General features: G+C 39.6%; 1 protein-coding gene across 4 annotated transcripts in view; it reads right to left on the bottom strand.

The window, feature by feature from the left end:
• whrnb (whirlin b) overlaps window positions 1-26805 on the bottom strand; it is an 87647-nt gene that overhangs the window by 45851 nt on the left and 14991 nt on the right. For 3 of the 4 annotated variants that reach the window (XM_058375570.1, XM_058375567.1, XM_058375568.1), the window contains exons 2-3: window positions 6569-6781; window positions 2104-2229 (exon numbers count right to left, since the gene is read on the bottom strand). In XM_058375570.1, coding sequence (XP_058231553.1) covers window positions 2104-2229; window positions 6569-6781 — 339 coding nt within the window. The remainder of the gene's footprint in view (window positions 1-2103; window positions 2230-6568; window positions 6782-26805) is intronic. The other variant, XM_058375569.1, reaches the window with a different exon arrangement.

Raw genomic sequence — 26805 nt, 5'->3', positions numbered from 1 at the left:
CAATTCCCATCTCTTTTGCCTTTGTATTCGATCATCTTTTGTTTTTTTCTCCCAAATTTGAAGGCCAAAATCTTTGGAGTAGAGACGTTGTCATATATCAAGATGTTTTCTGTATTGAATCACACTTATGTTGGATTTATTCCGTTTTGTTCTTGGACTCGTCTCAAGTCTTGGGCGTTCGCCTCACTTGGCTGAGAGTTGTAAAAATAACATGCATTGTTATTTTATATGCACAAGGATCGACAAGAAGTAATTTCTCCTTTTAGAAATCAGACAAAGCATTGGCTCAATGCATGAATCCAACTAGCTGAAGTAAAGGCTTGGATTCAAAAAGGATTTAATGGTCTTTTAGACTTGATCTTGCATCATCCTTGCTTTCAGTAGGACTTGATCTTGACTTCTAACCATCCATCTACTCGTCCATCAAGCTATCCAGCTAACATCCATCTTTCTCGCCACATAACCATACATCTAACTATCTACTAATTTCATCCATCCATACATCTAGCCAATCTTCCAACCCTCTGTCTGTCATTCCAACCATTCATCCATTAATCTGTCTATCTAACCATCAACCATCTGTCAATCCATCTATATGGAACATCCTTTCATATATCCATCTATCTATTTGTTCATACATCTGTGTGTCAGTTTCTCTATCCTTTCATTCATATGTCCATCTAACAATCCATCCATCCATCCATCCATCCATCCACCCACCCACCCATCAAACAAGCCATCCATCTAATCTATTTATTCATCTAATCATCCATTATTCCATCCATTCACCTGTCCTGCTAAACTTTGTAGTAGTTCAGTGTTCTTCAGTTTGTCTCCCAACTGCAATCTTTAAAAGTCTATGCAGAACCCTACAGCAGATGGTTTCATTACTCCAAAGACAACCTACAAACCACTAACCATCCAAATGGTGGTTAACATTGTTCCTGTTTCTCTAAGTGTTGTATTTCTAAAGATTTTTGGGTGTGTCCTCCTGGGTGAAAACATACAGAGCCAGGATCCTATAACTATCCAAAAAAACCTCCGACGAACCTCTTTTTTTCTTTGATTGAAGCCCACTATAGACTTTCTGAGGGATTCATTAACGGTGTTCTGTGGAATCATACTGTAGATCAGAGGATGTCCCTTTTTCGGTACTGTTTCACATAATTTAGCATAATTAAATAAAAATCCTGCACGTTTCTAACCCCAAATAAAGGTGTCCTAGCTTAAATGGTTAACACTGACATGCATGACTAGCAAGGAATATTCACACATCTGGATTAAGTGCTTGTTCTCAGTTTTGAAGGCTATAGCACCAAGCACTCCACCACATTAGCCAAATACAGTATGTCAAAAATAAATCCTGATTCATCCAAGGTAATGTGGTGAATACATTTTTTTTTTGTCATCAAATCAAGGCCATACAAACATTTCTGCTTTCCTTCTTGTAACCCTCCAAACTAAGCTGACCATTTTTCTAATTAGCTAATGGCTTGTATATACTGAATTAAATGCGGCCTCAGCTCTGCAGTGCTTTCTGGTTTCGAGATCTGGAGGTCTGTACTCCGATACCTCAGGTCTTTTTCTCTCATTCAGTAAGCAAGACCCTATTTTGTAAAGCAGTTCATGTCCAGCAATGCCCTAAGGCTGCTCAAAACCTTGCCTCACTCTGACTTTTACAATAATCAGCAAACTGACAGAGGCCAGTGCATCCTTACTACCATCACTCTAGCTTCCTGAATTCAGCGTAGCTTCTTTTTTATGACTGTTGTGGTGGTATTCGAGTATAAACTTTCAATTCATCAAAGCACAAAAATATACTCTTAGAGTGGTTCTCTTCCCATGTCAAAGAAAGAAAGACATAACAAGGGTATGTGTATACCATGTATCGCAACAGTAAAGATTGTAGCTGTTGCTCCAAGTAGTGGGAGTAATAATGCATCAATAACACTGTGTGGCTGTTTGTTTTACTTCAGCTTTATTTTTAATGTTTACTTTTCTCTTACATACTGTAAATAACATTGGATTAAATATAACATAAGCTATTATTAATACCTGATTGATTACATTCAGTAACTGCCATATTTTGTTGCCGGGTTTTACCTTTAAACCTCCACACTCCGCTGCTGATCCGTTGTCCACTCCGGCTATATAAATGCCGAGGGAATATTCCGCTCCTCCACGTATCATCAGCCCCAGCGGACGTCCGTCGTCCAAGGATACAGTGACCTGGAGGGACGAATGCATACAAAAAGACTCGAACAATTTTTACAAATCTCTACCCAATCCGTCATGCTGTATTAGCAAGAGTTATTAAGGATCTTTTCTGACCTCCACTCAGCATGCTCTCCATCTGTTACTACATCAATAAATCTACTCCTCCATCCAACTACCTCCATCTAACTAACTATCCAACAATCCATCCATGGGTTTGTCGAACCTACCATCCTTCTATTAATCTGTCCATCCAAACAACCATCTAAACATATATTTATCCATTTATATAGCACATCTAACCATCTGCTCATCCCATCCAGCTATCATTCAAACATTCATCCATCTAACGGATTATCCACCCATCTGTCTGCCAATTCAACCATTTATCCATCTATCTATTTATAAAAAACATCCATTCATGTGTTCATCTAACTCTTCCATCCATCCATTTACTCTTCCATCAAGCTATCCAGCTAACATCCATCTTTCTCTCCACCTAACCAACTACCCAGTCATCCATCTTACCATCCATCTATCCATCTAGATCAGGGGTAGGCAAGTTCGGTCCTAGAGAGCCGCAGTCCTGCAGATTTAAAAAAAAAAAACAAAAAAAAAAACTCACCTGCCTGTAGCCTTAGTAATCCTGAAGACCTTGATTAGCTTGTTCAGGTGTGTTTGATTAGGGTTGGAGCTGAACTCTGCAGGATTGCCGAACTTGCCTACCCCTGATCTAGATCTAGATCTAAACTATCTATCCAACCATCCTTCCCACCATCTAGCTATTGGAACATTCATCCATCGTCTATTCCCACTTTATGCCTAATTAGGGTCACGGGGGTCTGCTGGAGCCTATCCCAGCGCACATTGGGAAAAAGGCAGGGGTACAACCTGGACAGATCACCAGTCCATCGCAGGGCCACATATAGACAGACAACCACACACACTCACTCCTATGGGCAATTTAGAATCAACCTAATGTACATGTTTTTGGACTGTGGGAGGAAACCAGAGTAAACCCACGCAGGCACAGGGAGAACATGCAAACTCCACACAGAAAGGCCCCCTGCCTGTTCAAACCCGGGATTCGGACCCAGGACCTTCTTGCTGTGAGGCAACAGTGCTAACCACTAAGCCACCATGCTGCCCCTATTGGAACATCCATTCATATATCTATTTAACCATCTATTCATCCATCTGTCTGTTAATCCAACTATCCCTATATATAGAACATCCATTTAACAGTCCATCCATCCATCCATCCATCCATTCACACATCAACCAAGTCATCTATCTAACCAGCCATCTGTTTATCCATCTATCAAACATCCATCAATATATCCATCCATCCATCCATCCATCCATCCAGCTAAACCTCCATTCCCCTTAGCCTCCATCCCTCTAACCATCTATCTGTCTCTCCTTTTACCTGTCTGTCTGTCCTACTATCCAACCATCTACCATGGGTGTAAAAAGTTACCTGTTTAAATTGCTTTTGTATTGCATAAGTTTTTGTGACAAAAAGTAAAGCAAATACATTAAAAAGTAATTTAGGTCAGCTCTTTCCAACTTTAAAGATTTAAAGATGTTAAAGCATCTTTTGCATGTACTATAGCACACCATCTTTATCTTTATTTGGCAATTTATTATACTCTTCACTGCGAAAATGCTCTTATAAAATGTTCTGGACCATGCATTAGATGTCCTGGAGCTCCAGTCCCAGCTGAAGAGAAGCAGCCCCACAGCATGATGCTGCCACCATGCCGCTTCACCATGGGTACTATACAGTGTTCTTAAGGTGATAAGCTCTCTTGCTCTCTTTGTGCCTTTTATGCTTGGATGTTTTTTAAATAGGGAAAGTTCTCCCGTATAAAACCATACTGCCATGCAGCCCAGTCACTTGAAGAATACAACAGACTGCTGTCACATGCATGGTGTGACCAGTTCTTGACATTGTCAGGCATTCCTGTGGCTGTATTCATGCTGCTGTAGGTTTCTTAACAACTATTGGTTTATAAATTCTTTTCTGATCAGAGATTACGTAAACACTTTGCAAGCTGTGTTGTGGACCATGGCTCCAGCAGAGAGAGAAAACAAAGAAGTTGTCAAGCAAATACTAGAGAAACATCTCATCTTTAATTGAGTAAAAACATCCGAATGTCTTCAGTGATGACAAACGCATAGTAATATAAAAACTGTTTGAACATGAAGTTAATTTTGAGCTCTATCTATCTATCTATCTATCTATCTATCTATCTATCTATCTATCTATCTATCTATCTATCTATCTATCTATCTATCTATCTATCTATCTATCCCCACCTCTCTCTCTGTCTATATTGCCCTCTTTCTATCCACCAGCTCCTCTATCTATCTATCTATCTATCTATCTATCTATCTATCTATCTATCTATCTATCTATCTATCTATCTATCTATCTATCCCCACCTCTCTCTCTGTCTATATCGCCCTCTTTCTATCCACCAGCCCCTCTATCTATCTATCTATCTATCTATCTATCTATCTATCTATCTATCTATCTATCTATCTATCTATCTATCTATCCCTACCTCTCTCTCTGTCTATATCTCCCTCTTTCTATCCACCAGCCCCTCTATCTATCTATCTATCTATCTATCTATCTATCTATCTATCTATCTATCTATCTATCTATCTATCTATCTATCTATCTATCCCCACCTCCTGATAATTGATAATGGATGATTATGCTTTGTCATGACATTTTAGCTCTGCACCAAAAAATCTCAGAAACCTGAGCCATTTTATTCTTCATAAACGAGTCAAGCTGTCTGAGTCAAACTCTTTAGCCTTTAAACCTCTGTAAAGCATTTTGAGAGTTCTGTCCAAAATGTTATTACAGTACACTTATTAGCTGGCAGTGACACCAGAGAACAAATACCAGGTAATTTAAGATCTTAATAATTTCTAAAGTCCCTGTAAAGTCCTTCAAAAGTCTAAACAGCTTAAATCACAAACATCTTGAGATGCAGGTGCAATGTTCGTATGATAAATGACTATAGATCTGTCTGGTTCTGATGGGGAAATAAATCACGCTGACAGACAGAAACGATTGTTGCCTGGACTGGACCTAGACTCATATCACTCAACTCTCTTTGGGCAAAAACAACATATCATGCACTGCTCTGAAATGTCTCTCCTGCTAGCCATGAACGCCTGCTTCTAAACAGAGCACATGGCTGTCATTTTTAATTAGGATTGTCTCCAATCATCAAAAGAGTTCAGGGGAAAAAAAAACATCTTGTAGAGAGGATCCAGTAATTTGTTTCGCTCCTGCCCTTCTCAAGAACAGTGCTGGAAGCAAGCGTTCGTGTTTAGGTTCAAATCCGAGTCGTGCGCAAGGCAGAGTTGAGATTGACAGGAGGGTTGAAGGAGGGTGAAAGACGGAGAGAGGAAAGGCAAGAGTTCAGAGCTGATAGACTAAAAGAGCAACGTGGTATGAAAGTGAGAGCGTGAGAGAAATGGAAAAGAAATAAAAAATATCAGAGAGCACATTTTCGATTAACAGAAAGAGTTAAGGCAGGAGTTGCTGACTGGCGAAAAGTAATTCAGTGCAAAATGTGCCTATTTTCCTCAACATGAATTAATTCGATCCCATTTCAGATTCCGGAAGTACCGTTTATATGAAACCTAAACATCTCAATCTGGTTTAAATATTCCATTAAGTCGCATTAAATAACAAAACTTCTACACAAAAAGTAAGATAAAGAAACGGAGCAAGATATTTTTGAATCCGACTGAGAAAATAGTCAGATTTAAGCGTGTGCACAGCTAATTTTTCTCTACTACTTTCTCGACACTACCTGTCTCAATCTGATCGAAATTTCATTCGGATCGAGCTCGACTGTATCGTCTGAGATATTTACTCAAAGGCTTTTCAATCCGATCAAGCAATCAGTCTGATTACTGACAATCTAATTATTTTGTACGCAACTGTACTGTGTAGCAATTCCTCAGCTATCCAATTTTATTCAATTTATCCAATCACATTGGAAAGATTTATCCTACGGCAGCTCATTGGATCAGAGGTTAGCTAAAAGTCATTAGAGACTAGCTAGAGACATTGGCTTTCACAGATTGCAACTGATTTATCATTTTCACTTTGAATGAATAGACAAAGACGTTTGTGCCTCATCAATTCAGTGTCCATGACTCTATAGGTATGAAGTAATATTTAATAGTAAAGCACTACAAGGCAACTGTTGTCACCATTCTTTCCTGAAATAGGAGCTTATACCAGACACATGAATGATCTATTTCAGGTAAAAACAAAAATAATAATAATAATAATAATAATAATAAGCCTCACACTAACCCTTCTCTCCGCCCCCAGTGGTGGGGCGTGTCCACGTCGCTGGCTGTTAAAGTGTCGTCCGCCTGGAGTATGCTGCTCCAGCAGGTCAGGGGGCGGAGAGATGCTTCTGCCCAGAGGGTCCACCCACGTGTACACATGATTGGTCACATAACCTCCAGGGATCCGCCCCATAGAACACACTGATAAGCAAAGCTTCTTACATCCCTTCAGCACCTGTCGAGGAGGAAGAGAAGGATGAAATAAAATGAATAGAGGTATGTTTCTGAGAGATGCCAATTAATGAGGCCTTATCATTTCATTCCACATCTGGAGTTAATGTCTCGCTGTTTATGCAGATATCATTAATCACAGCACTTAGCCTGCGTGTTAATTTAATCCATCAGTGCGCACACAGGCAAAGCCAGTCAGATAAATAATTACTGCTCTTCATCACACTTTAATTTCAATAAATGTTAATATCATTGTGAACGTCATTTATAATTCATAAATTATAATATCATTCAGCGTTGTGAATTCATACTTACTCTGTACAGAAGCCCTGTAGACCAAATAAACTCTCAGAGCTACGCCATCCTGCTCTCCTCACCTTTAATACGATAGCTTTATAGGGACCGGCGGAGTTTTATTCATGCTAGGCTGTGTATATAGACGCTACCTCGATGCTTTGTGGATGAAGTTCATAAGAGTCTGGCGCGTCTGCTTTTACAGAGGGATGGGGCTTTTATTGACTCGGAGCGTTTGAGCGAGTGAGAAGGTGAATGCCAAAAAAAAAAGACAGGAACAGAAGAAAAGGGTGCAATGAGTCAGAGGTACATGTATCAATAGCACAAAGACTGTCTGGAACACTGTGGAGCCTCTTGTTAAGACTCTGTTCTACCTGACTGATTGACACTGACACGGTTATGAATACACGGAGAAGTAAGCGGCTGTAAGATCACAGAAGCAGAAGAGGCTCGATTTTATATAGAAAACTGTACGGATGATACAGCGCTGAATTGCTTTCACACTCACATACACTATTATATGCTGCTATAGTAGTAATAATAATACACCATCCACTGTATTGGGAACACATGTACACCTGCTCATTCATACGATTATCATATCAGTCAATCATGTGGCATTGGATAGATATATAAAGCCAGAGCTTCAGTTCATGTTCACATCACACATCAGAATGACTCTGGAATGATTGTCAGTGCAAGATATTTCATAAAAGGCTGATCCGGGATTTTTCATACAAACAGAATTTATAAAGTATGAGACAACTGACGAGGGTCAGTTCTGTAGACGGAAGCCATTGTCGATTAGAGAGGACAGAGAACTCATAACTCAATTAATCGTGGTGAGCAGAAAAGCATCTCAGCTTTGTTTTGTTGATTATTATTGTTGGTGGTGGTGGTGGTGGTAGTGCAGTGGTGGGCCGTCAGGGCCAGCAAGGCCTTCTCTGCTGGCCTAAACAGCAGTGATCTGAATATTTTAATATATTTAATATATTTTTCCAGGAATGTGTACAAAATTATTCCCAATAGTCTATTCTCTACATTTCCTAGCTGTTCTCTTGGTTGCGCTGCTTCCAGTAGTGTATATTTATGATAAGAATATTTATCCAATCATATTTCAGCCAGTTGGTACCATCATGTGTCGCCAGAGTGAAAATCCACCTTAAGACCTTCAGAATCAATAGTACAGCCGCCCGTAGCTTAAAATAAGTGGCAATGAAATTGTTACATTAACCAATCAGACTTCGAGTTGGTGTCACTGGGGCCATCTAGCAGGCATACGATTACGTCAGCAAGTTCCTGTCCTTTGACTGGATAGTTGGAGTAGTCAGAGGCAGCGAACCGCACATATACAGTGTTTCTACATTCGCTGTGTCTCATTTCGGATTCTGCGTCCTCCGGAGATTGCAGTTTGCTGCATACGGCATCAAGAATGTCTTTTTTGAGAAACGTAACCGTAATAAAATGGACTATTCCTTGTGAGGTGTGAAATACTGTAGACTAATTTCTTTTTTACTTTGTTATTTAATGGTTGATTAGTATCTATTGCTGTGGCGTCCAGGGGAGAGTCTAGAATTTTCATTTAAGGTGGGCTCAGCCTCAGCCTCCAATGAGGGTATAATAGTAAAAAATAAATAAAATAAATTAAAGGTTTGATAAAGGTTTACCCCTAACACAGTAGGATGGTAAACTTATTGCAGCATTCCACTGTATTACATAGATGTGTCTAACGTACTGAAAAAGCCAAATACGAGTCTTCCAGATCACACACACAGACACACACACACACACACACGTCCTCTGATCCTCGCTCTGCTACGCCGCGGTCTGCGGATTGAAGAACGCGCTGAAAGAAGGGGAGGAGCTGAAGTCTGCCGCCATTTTCATATGAAATTTAAAGAGGACTAAGGCAATCACCAATTTGTGTACAGTTTATGGAGAATCACAGAATTTTAGGAGGGCTGAGTAGAAAAGGGCCTAACGACACCCATGGTGGCATCATAAGGAGGGTATAGAGGTGGATTAATTCAGGAAGGACACCAGTGATGGCCTAGGTGTGAAATGCACGGCCCGTCGCTGTGGTAGTGGTGTCATGGTTGTTTGTGTTGTTATTAATGTTGTTGGTGGTGATGCTGTAATTATTGTTGTTGTTGGTTGTGGTGGTATTATTATTACTATTCTCGTTTTTGGTGGTAGTGGTTGTGGTGATGTTATTATCCTTGTTGTTGGTGGTGGTGGTGGTGGTGATGCTATTATTATTCTTGTTGGTGGTTGTGGTGGTGATATTCTTGTTCTTGTTGGTGATGCTGTTATTATTCTTGTTGTTGGTGGTGATGGTTGTGGTGGTGGTGGTGTTATTACTGTTGTTGGTGGTGGGGTTGGTTGTGGTATATAATTATTCTTGTTCTTGTTGGTGGTGGTGATATTAATATTCTTGTTTTTGTTGGTGGTGGTGGATGTGGCAGTGGTGATGTTATTATTTTTGTTGGTGGGGGTGGTCGTGGTTCTGGTGTTATAATTATTCTTGTTCTTGTTGGTGGTGGTGGTGACATTAATATTCTTGTTCTTGTTGGTGGTGTTATTATTATTATTCTTGTTCTTGTTGGTGGTGGTGGATGTGGCGGTGGTGATATTTTTGCTGGTGGGGGTGGTCGTGGTTGTGGTGTAATTATAATTCTTGTTGGTTTTGGTGGTAATGCTGTTATTATATGATATGTGGTTTGTTGTGCTGGTGGTGATGTTAGTGGTGGTGTTATTAGTCTTGTTGTTGGTGGTGGTGATAATGATATTCTTATTGTTGTCATTGGTGGTGGTGGCAGTGGTGGTGATGTTCTTATTATTCTTGTTGTTGTTGGTGGTCGTGGTAATATTATTATTCTTGTTGTTGTTGTAGGTGGTGGTGTTGGTTGTAGCGCTGGTTGTGGTGGTGATGTTGGTGGTGTTGGTTGTGGTGCTGGTTGTGGTGGTGTTGTTGTGGTTGGTGGTGGTGGTGTAGGTTGTTGTGGTGGTATTGTTTGTGGCACCTGTCATGGTGGTGCTGTAGTTGGTGGTGGTGTAGTGTTGTCGTTTATGCATTATAAACTGTATATACTGTATAAAATAAAATAAAAGACTAACTGTCCCTTTTAGACATTCTGAAATGTCCCCAGAACACCATGTAAACTTGTCTATAGGGTATCAAAAAGAAAGCTGTTTTATAAAGCCAGATCAAATTGACCTCATGAGTGGCCTAGCTGCACAAAGTGACTGTCGTGAAGCTTCTAGATATTCTTCCTCCAGTAGCCAATCTCTCTAACCATAGCTTTGCACGAGTCTCTATATAAAGCCCAGGGTTCGTGTAGACCAACATTTCAAGATATGAGATGAATCCAATAACCTTAACGCTCAGATTACAGATAAAACCCTAAGACTCCAGAAGCATATGGCAACAGACTTGATGAAGAGTGAAGTGTGTGAGTCAGTACTTGCATCAGAGACCAGGTTATTTCCATATATAAATACCACATTCCATAAATAAAGCCCGCCTTTCTTTGGTAAATACCATCTGACATCCTGAACAGAATAACTTCCCTGATTACGGTGCTCTGTGCGTGGCTTGTGTTTAAAAATTAACATAGTGACATGACAGAAGCAGAATTTTCTTAAAAACTCTAGTGGACACCTACCGAGAGCCACCTGTCAGATTTATCCATTTACCCCCCAGGGCTAAGACACCAGTCACGCACAGAATGACAGAGGAAGTGACAGAAAGATAGTGAGAGACGAGCAGAGGGAGACATCTAAAGAGAAATATTTCAATGTTTTGACAGGCCTTCAATGAATAATCCATAAGCCTATGGGCTCGTCTTGTCAGGAAAAGATTGCAAAGCAGATGTCTTCATGTGTGAACACAGCAGCAATGCAACCCTGTGTGAAGTCTCTAACAAACCAAACTCCAATCAATTTGTAGTATCATCCAGGGCAGGTTTCAAAGAAGTACTTGCAAAAAAATACCGGTAAAAATCCTACATGTGCATTACACAGAGCTGGTGCTGTGTGTGTTTGTAATAACTATGCATGACATATAACCTGTTACACCACAGTGAGGCTGAAATATCAAATCGTACGATGTTGATTCATTTACTACACCAGCAGGACTGTAGTTCAGGCTGTAACATAAATGACAGCTTTACATTAGTGTACTACTTCTAATATGTCCCTGTTACCATAGTAACAGCTCATTGACAGTCTAATAATAAGGCTAAGGCTAATAAATAGATTATAAAACATGGACAGGTTTGTCGTAAGAAGGTTTTATTGAAGTGTCAGCACTTTAATAATAAATTTAATAAATCTCCCGAAATTATTATCAGGCCACTTCCTAATTTCTTAGTTATACAACAAGCTGCATTTTTTTTTATCATATTAACTCCAAAAGAGGCTGGTGAACAGTTTACAGCTACTAAAACAGGAACTAACGCATCTTTGTGAGGTTCCATTACAGTAAATGTAACTACAAACTGTATTTCTTGTTTCTAATAAATAAATAAACAACCAAGAATCACTGTTCTCTAAGCGAATTGATCATTTCAGCATTCATATACCAGTACAGCCCTTTGTGTGATTTTTCTTCTTCATACAACAGCACTGTTGAATTTGATCTGATTTGTCAGAAAGTGTTCACTCATTTCCGATAACAGCACGGCTCTGACGCTCGCTCCCGCAAATCACAGGTCTATATTAAACCTGTTCCAGCGACAGCATGCATGTCATTCCTCTGCCAGCATTGCATGTGATATTTGGCCCAAAAGAAAATGCCAGCAGTGACACATCTGTGCCACACTAAAAATTTTTAAGTTTTGCTCACTGGCCCCTAGCTGCAAACATAACTCTGATCGGTCAGGTGATTAACTGCCCAAAAATATGACCAATATTCCCAATACGAAGCGTATGTAAACTATATGGCTGCTTACAAAGAACTGACCCAAGCCAAGCATTCCATGTCAAGGCTCCTGACAGGAAGTCGTGCCACCAAGGTTGACCACCAACACCACCAATCTGTCAACAAAAGAAACCACACAGCTTTTGAACGCATGTCGAAGGAAACGTTGGTATCATGTGTTGACCCTTTGCTTTGGTTGGCTTCATCGGGCTCCCCCTGACTCCAACAACTTTTGAACGGCTCCCGGACGTACGTGCAACTTAGCCGGCGTTCGTTTCATTTCGTTCGTCTGCCAAAAATGCTTCGTATGCCGATATAAATTTCACTTCTTAAGGCAAAAATTCGTAAGGGAGAGCATTCAAAAATGCTTCCTATGCCAATGTTCCGCTGTATACACAAAATAAACAGTGGGAACAGTGGTTGTCCTCAGGACCAACAATGTAACACACACCACAATATAAGACAACACAAACCCTCTACTACATGAAGTGTGTATATTATGAGTAAAACACGAGAGAGCTCTAGATCAGTCAAGAATCTTTAAGCCTCAGGAAGAGACAGCATGTCCAGACAAAAAGAGCAGAGGCAGCTCAGGGGGCTTCATTCTGTCGACGTGGCTGTTACGTGCCTGCTGGTTTACACGTGAAGCTGTGAACTTGAAGGAAGGAAGGAAGGAAGGCAGGAAGGAAGGCAGGAAGGAAGGCAGGAAGGCAGGAAGGAAGGCAGGAAGGAAGGCAGGAAGGAAGGAAGGAAGGAAGGAAGGAAGGAAAGAAAGGAAGGAAACTAAGGAGAAGGAAGGAAGGAAGGAAGGAAGGAAGGAAGGAAGGAAGGAAGGAAGGAAGGAAGGAAGGAAGGAAGGAAGGAAGGAAGGAAGGAAGGAAGGAAGGAAGGAAGGAAGAAAGAAAGAAAGAAAGAAAGAAAGAAAGAAAGAAAGAAAGAAAGAAAGAAAGAAAGAAAGAAAGAAAGAAAGAAAGAAAGAAAGAAAGAAAGAAAGAAAGAAAGAAAGAAAGAAAGGAAAGGAAAGGAAAGGAAAGGAAAGGAAAGGCCAGTGCAGCAGTGATGCAAGTCTGAAATGACTTACTCATGTAGGAAACATATCCAAGGCCAGCTGTCTGATAATATTGCCCTCTTCAAGTCTCGGCTTTTTTACTTAGTTATTCAGCTTATAGCATTTTATTCACTTTCTATGATGAATTATTCACTAACAACAGTCAAACTAACGGGAAAGGAAAAGTCTGGATTCCCAGACTGGTTCCGAAAATTTAAGTTAAAGCCATCGGTTAAAATAACCCCAATCAATGATCTTTAATGTCTTTTAAAAATGAATGGAAATAGTAAAGAGAATTGAAATACTGAGAATCCAAGAATGTGATACTATTTTTGAGAAGCCGGACATAACGTAGTCTGCAAAAAGAAAACATCGGACTGAGTGAATTTAAAACACAAAGAAATCAACAGGATTCACAGGATTTCAGGGCCGGTAAAGGAAGCAGATTTTGCAGGTTAAAGCCAGCTGTATTGCTGTTCTGTTTAAGCACAAGTCAGATTTGTTCATGTTTGCACTCTGTCGCTACTTTTGTGATCATAAATGAACCTGTTTTTGTAGAAAAATGTGCACCCCTTTACCTTTACCCATTACCGAACACCCCTGCTTAGCACAGACACATGATTAAAAAAAAATCCTATTTCCTTTTCAGGTGCCGTTTTTTTTTATAGCTGATTTTGTGGATCTATTTTTGTCTGTTCAACATGAATAGGTGAGTTAAAAATAAAGTACAACAGGCTATAAAATCGCAAAAAAAATATAACATATAGGCTATAAAACATATAGGCTATAAAAATACAAAATAAAGGCTATAAAACCACTACTAAATACCACATATAGGCTATAAAAGTGGCACATAGGATGGGTTGGGTATTTAAGAAACTGCTGAACTCCTGGGATTTTTTCATAAACCAGTCTCTAGGTTTTATGCCAGTAAATAAAAGATCTTTCGGACTTTAGGGCTCCTCAAATCATCACTCTTTACACCCATGGTGTGCAGAAAAGCATCTCCAAATTCACAATTTATTGACTTTTTCGGCAGATGGATGACAAATAGCAGAAATCCTTATTAGGTTTGTTAGGCTATAGTAAGCACAGGCTTACCAAAACTAGACTGTATCCTTGTCTGGAGAATCTTGATTTCTGCACAGGCACACTGCTTGTAGAAGTCAGATTTTGGTGTCAACAGCATGAATCTATAAAGATGGGTCAACAGTTCCAGCTGGTGGAGGTGGTTTAATGATGTGGAGGATGTTTTCGGACCTGCCTGATCCGTCCAGACGCTCTATCCCTGGTTGGAGTCTCGTCGTTTGGTGGTGTTCACTGCTGCTGGATATAGATCCGGACTTAGCGGACTGTCGTGTATAGAACCACTCGGAGACTATCACGCCGTCTTTGAGTATATAAGTCTATAATGAACTCAGAAATTATGCTGACCTATTAGATCCTCAGGAGCTCTTGGGTGCACGGTTGCATGTGACTGTAAACGACGTTATTCACATTTATATTATTTACATATTTAGGTTCCCTTCTGAGTCTGGTTCCTCTCATGGTTTCTTCCTCATATCATCTCAGGGAGGTTTTCCTCACCAACGTGGCCTCAGGCATCTCATTAGGGATAAACTTTAAACTTTATCATTTTTTCAATGCTTCTAATGCTTCTGTAAAGCTGCTTTGAGACAATGTCCAATGTTAAAAGCGCTATACAAATAAATTGAAAATATAAAATTCTTGGCATCTCTTGGGTCTCTTTACACCAATCAATCATCCCTTTATTTCCACACTCTGCCCATCATATAACGGGTTTGGTGTACTTCAATGTCCTCACCAGTCGCCAGATCTGAATCGAATAGATTCAAAGAACATTAGATCAATGATATCTGCACTAATTTTTGGAATCCATGCCATGAACAATAAAGCTTTCGTTAAGGAAAATTAACCCAGATGTGGCTACTACCCAGATGTGGCACACACAAGCTTCTATTTTGACCAGATGTGAGATACTATGAAGACGTGCGTGACAATTATTTTTTATAGTCTTTATAGTAGGAAACTCTGCCAAGCAGACTGCAGCACAGCTGGACACCTCTGTGGCATTATGTCTACTCATCCTGTGTATTCTCCACAGCTTAACATCCTTTCATCTCTGTATTAAACCTGACATATAGTTTTTGGACTGTTGGCATTCAAGATCAGACGTACACACTTGTATCTACATCGATCAGGCATAACATTATGACCACCTGCCTAATATTGTGTTGATCCCCCTTTCGCTGCCAAAACAGCCCTGATCCATCAAGGCATGGACTCCACTAGATCCCTGAAGGTGTGCTGTGCTATCTGGCACCAAGATGTTAACAGCACATCCTTTAAGCTGCAAGGTGGGGCCTCTAGGGGATACTTTTGATAGATACTGACCACTGCAGACCGGGAACATCCCACAAGAGCTGCAGTTTTGGAGATGCTCTGATCCAGTGGTCTAGCCATCACAATTTGTCCCTTCGTCAAACTCGCTCAAATCCTTACGCTTGTCCATTTTTCCTGCTTCTAACACATCAACTCTGAGGACGAAATGTTCACTTGCTGCCTAATATATCCCACCCACTAACAGGTGCCATGATGAGGAGATCATCAGTGTTATTCACTTCACCTGGCAGTGGTCATAATGTTATGCCTGATCGGTGTATGTTTTGAACACTAAAATATCTAGCTAGTAAAAATTTGCCTGTCTGCTGGATATTTCAACCACAATAAAAGAAAATCTGTAAAAATAAAATAAAAATATTCAGGTGTACCGTATGTTATTACAGAAATGCCACTTGGTCCATCCCAGCAAGAATATACATACATAAATGCATGTGTATTCTTCAATTTATTATTTTTTTCTATAGATCTAATGGGTATTTTAGTGTTCTGTCTGTTGACACATGAATCTGCGCAAGTCATAAAAAGACAACATAAAAACTGAACCACGTTAGGTTTCTTCGTGTACCGAAGCAGGCCGGATCCCATAAACATATATAACCACCACATGCTCATGCTGTAACAATCATACTCATGCCAAAGTGGAATTGGATTTTTATTAACCCCTCCAGAATTTTTATTATGTTCATTACTACGAATCTCGTTTCTGCTGCATGGCTGCATCAATCCGGAGCCAAATGCGAAGCGTGTGACGAGCGGCCTGACACCGCCGTGCGCTTCAACGTGCTCAAAGGAACCCTGTGCCAGAAAATCAGTTGATGGGATTTTATTTTACTTGTTTCAGCAAAATCATAATTGAACACGAGCTTCACTGAGCTGCATCCTCTGCATATAATGCATTTTATATCAGGAATCAACTGAAGCCTGAGAGACGTTTTCGGTGATGGACCACATGCAGTCATTTTAAGACAATAAGCCAGTTTTCCATTTGGCATTCCTGAATCGTCAAGCTGCTCCTGTCCTCTTGCCCCTGAGCAGAAGAGTGAATGCATCTGGAACAATCCGCACTAACCTTATGCGCACTACACCCCCTGTAGACCACAGACCCAGAAACACGGTTTAACATGCAAGAGGAGAGAAAAAGTAGGTCTGGTTTGCTCCTACTCAAGACATATATACACCTGTACCATGTCCTCAGCAGAAGGTTCACAACTAATATGACTCCACAGCACACTTGTGGAGGCTTCGCTTGGCTTTTCATCGACACAACAGCTGGGAGAACTATCACGGTACATAAAGCCTCTGATGCAAACAATTTTATTTGTATAGCGCTTTAAACAACGGATGCTGTCTCAAAGCAGCTTTATAGAGCATAAGAAATATAGTAAAGATTAATATTAGACTCATAAGGTATTTATCCCTAATGAGTAAGACTGAGGCGAGGAAAAAGTCCCTGAGATGATATGAAGAAGAAACCTTGAGAGGGACCAGACTCAAAAGGGAACCTCATCCTCATTTGGGTGACAGTGGAGAGTGTGAATTATGAATAATGTCCTTTCTACAGGGATGTGGTAGCTTAGTGGGTAAGGTGGTAGTTTATTGATCGTAAGGTCATGAGGTCCACCAAGCTGCCAATGCTGGGCCCTTGAGCAAGGCCCTTAATCCTCAATTGCTCAGTTATATTAAATTAAATAAACTGTAAGTCGCTCTGGATAAAGGAGTATGCCAAATGCCAGATATCTATGTTAATGTCTACAGTCATATACAGTCAGGAGGAGCGGTGTAACCAGGAGCTCCTGAGCAACTCATGACATCTGAGTTATAGAATGTCATTATAATAACACCAACTCCTCCATGCCGAAGCCTTCAGATACTCAATGATGGAGATACAGCATATGTAGAATGTTATTGTGTGTATTGATTAGGAAGTTGTTGTCCTCAAAGTCCACATCTTGTCTCCGAAATCTTCATGAAGCGGAATCCAAACGGAGCTGGCACAGTCTCTAAATCCCTCGGGATATTCGCAGGGTTGGCCTCTTCTCACTGAAGGTCCAAAATCTTCATGAAGCGGAACACGACTGGAGCTGTGTGGGTCTCTAGATGCCTCGGGGTGGGTCGAAAAAGGGAAGCAAGTGGAGAGGAAACAAGACAAATTCCTCCAAATGAACAGTGACTTGTGTTAATATACCTACAACCCGTAATCAAGGGACACACTTAAATTTAAAGGTCTCACATAACAGATACGTTTTTCCGTTTCTCTTTGCTAATAAGGAACAAAATATGCTTCCTTTATGTTTTTGTACATCCAAAAATGTCGCAATAATTTGTATGTCCTGTGTAGCATTCGGTCACACAATTTTCAATTCCAAGAGTATTGTGAAATAACAATAATAAAAATAAAATAAAAAACTCACTTGGGTAATATTTGAGAATTCCTCTCTAGTTTTATCTGAGTTACTAATTAATCTAGTTTACTGCAATACTGTTTAAATATGCAGAATCACTGAGTACACCTCTGTCGTCATGGAAACCGACAACAATGCAGACGGAACTGTTCTTTCACACCAAGTCGCTATTACTGCAATTAGGAAACGGAACACCGGTGAGCTTTGTGAAATGTACACCGATCAGATAAACTAAATCTTTCCTCAATGGTGAACCTTTAGAGAGTTCCAAATGCGATTCAGGGAATGAGAGAGAGAGAGAGAGAGAGAGAGAGAGAGCGAACAGAAACGAGAGAGAGAGAAAGAGAGAACAAAGACGTGAGAGAGAGAGGGAGAGAGACAGAGAGAGAGAGACAGAGAGAGAGCGAACACAAATGAGAGAGAGAGAAAGAGAGAAGAAAGACGTGAGAGAGAGAGGGAGAGAGAAGAAAGACATGAGAGAGAGAGGGAGAGAGACAGAGAGAGAGCGTACACAAATGAGAGAGAGAGAAAGAGAGAAGAAAGACGTGAGAGAGAGAGAGACAGAGAGAAAGAGAGAGACAGAGAGAAGAAAGACATGAGAGAGAGAGGGAGAGAGAGAGAGAGAGAGAGAGCGAACACAAATGAGAGAGAGAGAAAGAGAGAGAGACAGAGAGAGAGCGAACACAAATGAGAGAGAGAGAGAGAGGGAGAGAGAGAGAGAGCAAACACAAATGAGAGAGAGAGAGAAGAAAGACGTGAGAGAGAGAGACAGAGAGAAAGAGAGAGACAGAGAGAAGAAAGACATGAGAGAGAGAGGGAGAGAGAGAGAGAGAGCGAACACAAATGAGAGAGAGAGAAAGAGAGAGAGAGACAGAGAGAGAGAGAGGGAGAGAGACAGAGAGAGAGACAGAGAGAGAGCGAACACAAATGAGAGAGAGAGAAAGAGAGAAGAAAGACGTGAGAGAGAGAGAAAGAGACAAAATATACTGTATTTCTTGTGGAAAATGTTTCATCATATCCTTCAATCCTGTACTCTGATATTAATAAAGATGACAGACCTTCTTTCTTTCTTTCTTTCTGTCTGTCTGTCTGTCTGTCTGTCTGTCTGTCTGTCAAATGATTAAAGGCAGGTCTAAATGATTCTAAATGATACATTTTTCTGTTTTGTTCCCATTTTTCCTGCCGCAAAGAACAAAACCAAAAACAATAGCATGTTCTTCTTCTTTTATTTGTGATCATTAATACATGATTAAAATAACTCTTGATGTTCATTATTCAAAATCTTTCTAAAAATGAAAATTGAATGAATCCAGTGACCTCTGGAGCAGCCAATCTTCATCCTGTAGTCATGGATATCGTCAAGAAACTTCATCAATGCTACCTGTAGGTGACGGCCAATACGAGAGAATGCGAGCTTGTTAACACGTCTTCCCTCACCCCTTGCCAGACATCATCTCTGCATCGCTTATACTCAGATCTTGTGAGACAGAATATCAACAGATTCCAGCCTGCTATGTGTGTGAATGGTTGCAAATATGTTACATAACCGCCTGCTCGGGTACAGCGTAACATTCTGTCAGGAGCGGAAAAAGAAAGAAAGAGTAGCCGGTCTAAAATATATATCGCTGTCCTGCATTCCTTTCTTGTCCTCCGTTGTCTCTTAATCCAGTCTTGTTTTCTCGAGTGTTTCTCTAGTTTGCATTTTGTTCTTTCTTCCTCCGTGGAGAGAGCTTGTGGATGGCACGGTGTGCTGAGCACAGGGCTGCGGAATGCTGTGGCCTTTTCTAAAATGAAAGCACTCCAGATCAGAATGCATGCCTTCAGGGACCGAGCAGGAAGAGATGACAAGCTGGAGTGGAGTACATGATTCACAGCTATGAAAAGAAACTACAAATAAAGCTTTGAACCTCCTGAGCTGCAGAATGAATCATGTGGCTTATAAATTGGTATTTATACCGGATACGTAACGCATTATATTAATCCCATATCGGACCATTTAAATGTCAGTCTTGATTAATGCTCTAAGTAAAATAATGGACCGACAGGAATATTAAATCAGCGCTGTGTTCTTATCTAAATTGTGAATTCTTTTAAAAATAAATTTAAGACTTTATTTGTCTGATTAAATGTAAAAGCAAGCCGTGTATGAGCATAGTGCTGTGGATTCCTGTGTCGTTAAGGGGACAGATGTTACTATGGCAAAAAGTGGTTTAATTATCCATCCATCCATCCACTTTAATCCTAATTAGGGTCATGGAGATCTGCTGGAGCCTATCCCAGCACACATTGGGTGAAAGACAGGGCTACACCCTGGACAGGTCGCCAGTCCATCACAGGGCCACACATATAGACAGACCACTCACACTCACACTCACTCCTATGGGCAATTTAGAATTACCAATCAACCTAATGTGCATGTTTGTGGACTGTGGGAGGAAACCGGAGTACCCGGAGTAAACCCACGCAGGTACAGGGAGAACATGCAAACTCCACACAGAAAGGCCCCCTGCCTGTTCGAACCCAGGATTCGAACCCAAGACCTAAATAAAAAAATTAATAAATAAATCAATCATTCAATCAATCAATCCAATCAAATCGGATATTTCTCCTTTAACCAATATTTACTCTTTAATTTGAAAAAAGATATCTGTTTTATCTCTAGAACAATGCAGTCTTGACCGGCAGCAGGCTCACACCCCCCTCCTTCCCCAACACCCTGCTAAAACAGTACGTAACTACAGAGTCGTGATACTATACTCCAGATACAGAAACCCAACTGACTTTAATCCTGATTAATCTTGCGGTGATAAAATAAATTCAACTGTTTACACAGATCGGAAAAATGGCTCTGCGTTCCGCCGACATGATGGGAAAGGGTGAAAAAAGCGAGTGTGTTTAATAATATTAGATTCTAATGTTATATGATTCGATCGGAATGTTATAGAAATCTGTAGAAATAGCCAGTTGGCTGATAGAACTTGTAACAAAAGTGTAATCCTGTGCAATGTGTAAGATGTGAGTTTCTAGCACACAGCATTTTGATTAAATGATTAATTGATGAGGCAAATTAAGGAAGGACTGTACTAGGCTTCCTGGTGGTCCTGTGGCAGGATCCGCCCTAGCCCGGGTTCGATTCCTGGGCAGGGAGCAAACTCAGCCACTGAAGAGTTAACTCTCAGCCCGAATAAAATGGGAGGGTTGCGTCAGGAAGGGCATCCGGCGAAAAAAACTGTGCCAAATCGAAACATGCGCTGTGGCGACCCCGAGCAGGAAGCAGCCACAAGAACAACAAGGAAGGACTGTACTGATGAATTGTTTCAGTTAAACAGTGCTGAACTAGCATTAACGAGCCTAATGTGTGCCGGCAAAACCAGTTCCTCACATCGTTATACCACCACCACCACCACCAGCTTGACCGGTTGACCCAAGGCAGGTCGATTTTGTGAACGCTGAATGTTTTTTTGTTTTAGTTTTTGCTCATTATTCTCCGTAAACTCAACAGATTAATGTGTGTGAAAACCCAAGAGATCTGCAGTTTTGGAAATATTCAAACCAGCCCATCTGGCACTAACAAGCATGCCACGCTCAAGGTCACTAAGATCACAGGTTTTTTTTTTTCCTCCATTCGGATGTGTGTTTCGAACTAAGCTCTAGCCCTGTATCTGCACTCTTTTCTACACTGCACGTGATTAGTCAGGGAGATTACATCACAACACAAGACTCTTGTGGGTGTGTACGCGATGTGAACCTATGTGCTGGTGTGTTAGAAAGGTTCAAATTTTAACTCTACTATTTATAGGGGGCACTGAGTGATCGATTTACTGTGAAGTGAAGCGTTGAATAGAAGCATTCCAGATGAAAATATTCACAGTAGCTATTACTGGCTATAACCTGATAAAGTTTGAAAAACAGACCGACCTAGATTTATAAGAAGGGAAAAAAAATCTGCTCTATTCATCATTACAGAGCAAAGGTTTGGAATTCCCATGCACTTGTCTAGGTTTTTTAAAGAAAACCAGAGTCCCAGTCCACAGGGCCACTAGGACAGATCGAGGACAAGATAGATAGATAGATAGACAGAGAGAGAGAGAGAGAGAGAGAGAGAGAGAGAGAGAGAGAGATTTATACTCTGTCAGAGAGAGCAAGAGAGAGAGTGGGAATGAGAGAGAGAGGTAGAGAGAGATTGGTACTCTGTGTCCAATCTACTCTCAGTGAAAGCAAGAGTGAGAGAGAGGGAGAAAGAGTACAAGAAAGAGAAAGAGAGACAGAGAGATTGGTACTCTGTGTCAGAGAGAAAGATGAGTGCCAGTCTTCTATAAATGCACTGCTGCATTTCAGCCCCACACAGCCTCTCTTGTGGAGTGTACCTAAACCGAGATCTCCTGGGTGTTTTTGTGAGCATGTGTGTGTGTGAGTGTGTACGAGTGTGTGAGTGTGGTCTAAAAGAGTGTGTGGGAGTTGTTTTGCATGTGTAGAAGGTAAATGGCAGAGTTCATTCCTATGCTGAAGGTGGAAAGGATGAGGACGGGCTGCTGATGGGGAGAGAAGGGCCTCAAGGCTTCACACATTTTTATCCCCATGTTACCCTGCTAAGACACACACACACACACACAATATTACTATCCTAATGAGGACCTTCTGTTAACATTATTATTATTATTAATGCAGCTAATCAGTGTTATGCCTATCCTAAGAGTCACAACCAAAAATACATCATAGTTATATATTATATTTGAGACAAATAAAATAAAATAAAATAAAATAAAATAAAATAAAATAAAATAATTTAATTTAATTTAATTTAATTTAATTTAATTTAATTTAATTTAATTTAATTTAAATTCTACTGTCAGACTATTTCACCACTCATGGTCTTGTCTCCCAATATTTCTCCACTATGATTTCACATTAGGTTTTTTTTTTTTTTTCCCCACACAAATATGTAGGCTACTTGAGGCATGTAGTAACCTGAGCTCAGAGTTATATATAAAAGTTAAAGCAATATTATCAAGCTATTAAATCAATAATATAATGCGAATATGTCCATAGTAACCTATTTGGTAAAATCTGGATGATAATAATATATCATGTTATGATGTGACGTATATGATTTAAATAAAATACTTATTAATATTAGAATGAATAATATAGATAATATATTTTGAAAAGAGATTTTGAAAGTCTCTGGAGTTGTACTGGAGTAATATACACCATTTTCCCCAAAATATGTTTCCTCATCTGGTGTCATGATGGTGGTGGAGAGGCTTCTGTCTAAGACAGGTGTCTAATCAGGAGTGTGGGTGCACTGAAGCAGGATCTTGGCTTTCAGTAGACTCAGGTGTGGCTTCTGCTTGGTTGGAAAGAAAACCTGCACTCACACTGGTCCTTTGCGGAGCGACTGGACATCCCTGATCTATTCATTCAGCTTGTGATCTGATTAAAAAAAAAAAAAAAAAAGATATGGAGACTACTTTTCTCCTCACTGTGAAATGATCTGCTCCACATACTTGTGTTTATGTTCGCTGCCCCTGAGCTAGTTAGCAAGACTCGTTATGCTACTACAGATGTGTTTGAATTATTCGAAATGAAAACATTTTAGCTGTTCGGTTCAGTGACATTAAAAATCCACCAGCCAAATAGGCTGAGGACATCATGAAATGGTTGTTTTGATATTCGTACCGAAAGTAATGCAGAGTTGTGGGAGATTTGTAGAAACAAAGGTCCAAAGGCGTGGAGCTAAATCTGATCCTTAAGCTTAACCATTAAAACTAAACCTTGCAAGACTGAAAACATCAAACACACTAATCCAGCCTGGGAACACACTCCTCCCACTGGACATTTGGCTCTGCCCAGGTAGAAGGAACTGGATCATGACTCCATCATGACTGTTTGTTCTGTAGCTGTGGAGTGATTTGAGCAATGATAGAGTGAGTGCAGTATAAAACACAACAGTCTCTCTCTCTCTCTCTCTCTCTCTCTCAGTTTCAGTAATTACTTTATCGTGGTCAGTGGATCCAGAATCTATCCCAGGAACATTTAGCAGGAGACGGGAATACAGACTTTACCGGAAATCCACGAGAGCATGGAGAGAAATTCTGTACAGACCATAACCTGAGCTCAGGCTTTGAACCTTCGAACTTATGCTAGCCATAACCATGCTGTTTAACCTTCTCATATTAGCAGCATAAAAGTCATATTTTATTATTCATCAATTAGTTCCATCAATGCCTAATTACATGCTCCTGTTCTCCAAAATGTGCCCCATGCTGTGTATATCTCTGGCACAGCGAATAAGCAGGTCACCACGCTCCAAATTCTACCACTGAAAAAAAAAAAAAAACTTGGTGACTTCAGCACTTTACTGCATTAAAAGTAAAAAAGTTCGATTCCAAACCCCACACCAGTGTCGGATGTTTTATACTAAACGAGGTCAGCGTTTTATAAAGTGCATCTTTTAGACCTTTTTGCTTTGCCTTTCAAAAAGTGTCACCAAATTACAAGTTTCTCCTTGATCTGTTTCGAGGAGGCATGCAGACTCTTCATAAATCGGAAAAGGAGGCATCGCTTTACTTTAGCTAAGGTATATGTAGTGTTAAATGGGATTCCGCTCCGGGCAGGCAGAGAGGACTGATCGCTGCGCTCTAGAGAGGACAGGTAAATTAGCTGTCACTTTTAATCTGTGAAGAGATAGGCTGCTCTCCTTTGCTTTGCTTTCGTTCTTGCTCTCCTACCCGGATTCGCTTTTCATTCCATCCTTCTTTGGCCTTGGACTGTACCTTCGGTGTTCCTCACTGTCACTCATTTGTCTCCCGGGTTCTTTATAGAAACAGACAAGTCTATGGTACAAAGTCAGAAATAGAAACTACTGTCTGGTAAATGCTTGTTCCTACTCTGTTAATCTGTAACACCTTGGTAAGTACATTCAGGTCAAGAATTATTGGCACCCTTTCAGAAAAATGGGCATAAAAATGTAAATAGCAAATACATACATACATTCTGTTTTGAAAGCAAGAAATCCAGTTACATGACTTCCAGATAAACACACCTGGATGCCTGAGAATCTTCACAGGCACATATGTACAAGCATACATTATATATACAGTATATATACAGTATATATATATATATATATATATATATATATATATATATATATATATATACATACAGTATGTATATATATATATATATATATATATATATATATATATATATATATATATATATATATATATATATATATATATATATATATATATTCACACACACACACATTATATATATATATATATTATATATATATATATATATATATATATATATATATATATATATATATATATATATATATATATATATATCGTTTTACATCTATTATTTGACTAGTATTTTGCTGAAAACACAATTCAGTCACAAATGTCACCAATTCTGGAGTTATTACGTGATTAAGCCAATATACTAAATGTCTGAATTGTTGTGCTCGAACCACAAATGTTATTTCCAAACTCTAGACAGGATCTAACTCCTCAATTCATAGGACAGCACAGGAACACAGCTGACCATTACAGAAAACATCTCTATATCGAAAGGGCTCCATTAGCACAGTTAGCCTCTTTGAATCCTGGACTTGAAGGAGACTCAGGCACAAAACTTTACTCTGTGACCTGTTCTTCATTGATTAGGGTCAATCAACATGTCAAGGTTATCAAATACTGCATATGGATTCATCACCATCACCATCATCATCCTTATCAGTAATCACCTGAGCTTGTCTCTTCAGCGTTCAGCTTTAATTTGAATGTCTAATGATTGAACTGTACTTATCAATTCAGCTATAATGTATAATATAATTGCATTATAATAATGTACATTCTTTCAGATTACCATAAAACCCCTAAAATATAAAAGCCTAATTTATGCATTACAATCAGATTACAATTATTCATAGTATGCTGAAACAGAAGAAGCTAAATGTGTGGTGAGCTGGGAAATCCTTAACAGGGTGAGATTTTGACAGTTTTGAAAACTTTCCATAGTATATCTAAAGCACTGACCCCAACACCTGCTCTTCACAAGCTGTAGATTTTCACTGGAGCTATTTTTGGGGCTGTAAATATCCAACCAACTAACCTGAAACAAAGAAACTAGCCCAGTCTACTGAATAACAACATAATTAATCGCCTTATACTCAAACCCTGATTTTCGAACTAACAACATGCCGGATATTTAAGCTTCCATCATGAAAAAACTATAGATAGATATACTAGCTTAGTGCTAGAGTACCAGCATCAGCTGTAGACTGCATGTGTGTGCATTAGCACTGACATTTTTTGTTTTGTGTTATATCACAATTATATTATTAATTTTCATCATGACAGATGGAAAGTACCAAACTGGTTGGTCCAATATATATATTATATATATATATATATATATATATATATATATATATATATATATATAAACAGATAGAAAAGCTCACACTCGAGGAAAAAATAAAACAGTGTTAGGAGTAGAATTGTAAATATTATTATTATTATTCAGTTTGATTTGAATCGTACAGCGCTTTTAAGAATGTCTATTGTTAAAATGGGCTATACAAATAAAACTGAATTGAATTAGGCTCAAAACATACAATAACTTAATAAACACATTGATATTGAGGATAACTTTAATGCATCTTTGAAAAGCTATGCATGTTACAGGGCTAGAAATAATTCAGAAAATTACAAACTGCGGCTTTAACATCGTTCCTCATGTTCCCTTACCACAAGAGATCAAAACTGAACCCCGAGGATCGAAATAAAGAGGAAGATTTGCCAAATTGTGTGTGTTCTATGCTAAATACTAGGCCACTGACCCAGAAACAGTGTGACAAAAATGGCAACGATGTCCTCCATAAACATTTTCACCTTAAACATGTCGATGGGTTCCTTAGT

This window comes from Hemibagrus wyckioides, linkage group LG22 (assembly GCF_019097595.1).
Source record: "Hemibagrus wyckioides isolate EC202008001 linkage group LG22, SWU_Hwy_1.0, whole genome shotgun sequence".
Taxonomy (NCBI): Eukaryota; Metazoa; Chordata; class Actinopteri; order Siluriformes; family Bagridae; genus Hemibagrus; species Hemibagrus wyckioides.
The sequence above is the reverse complement of the archived record's forward strand: the minus strand, read 5'-3'. Positions and strand labels throughout refer to the sequence as shown.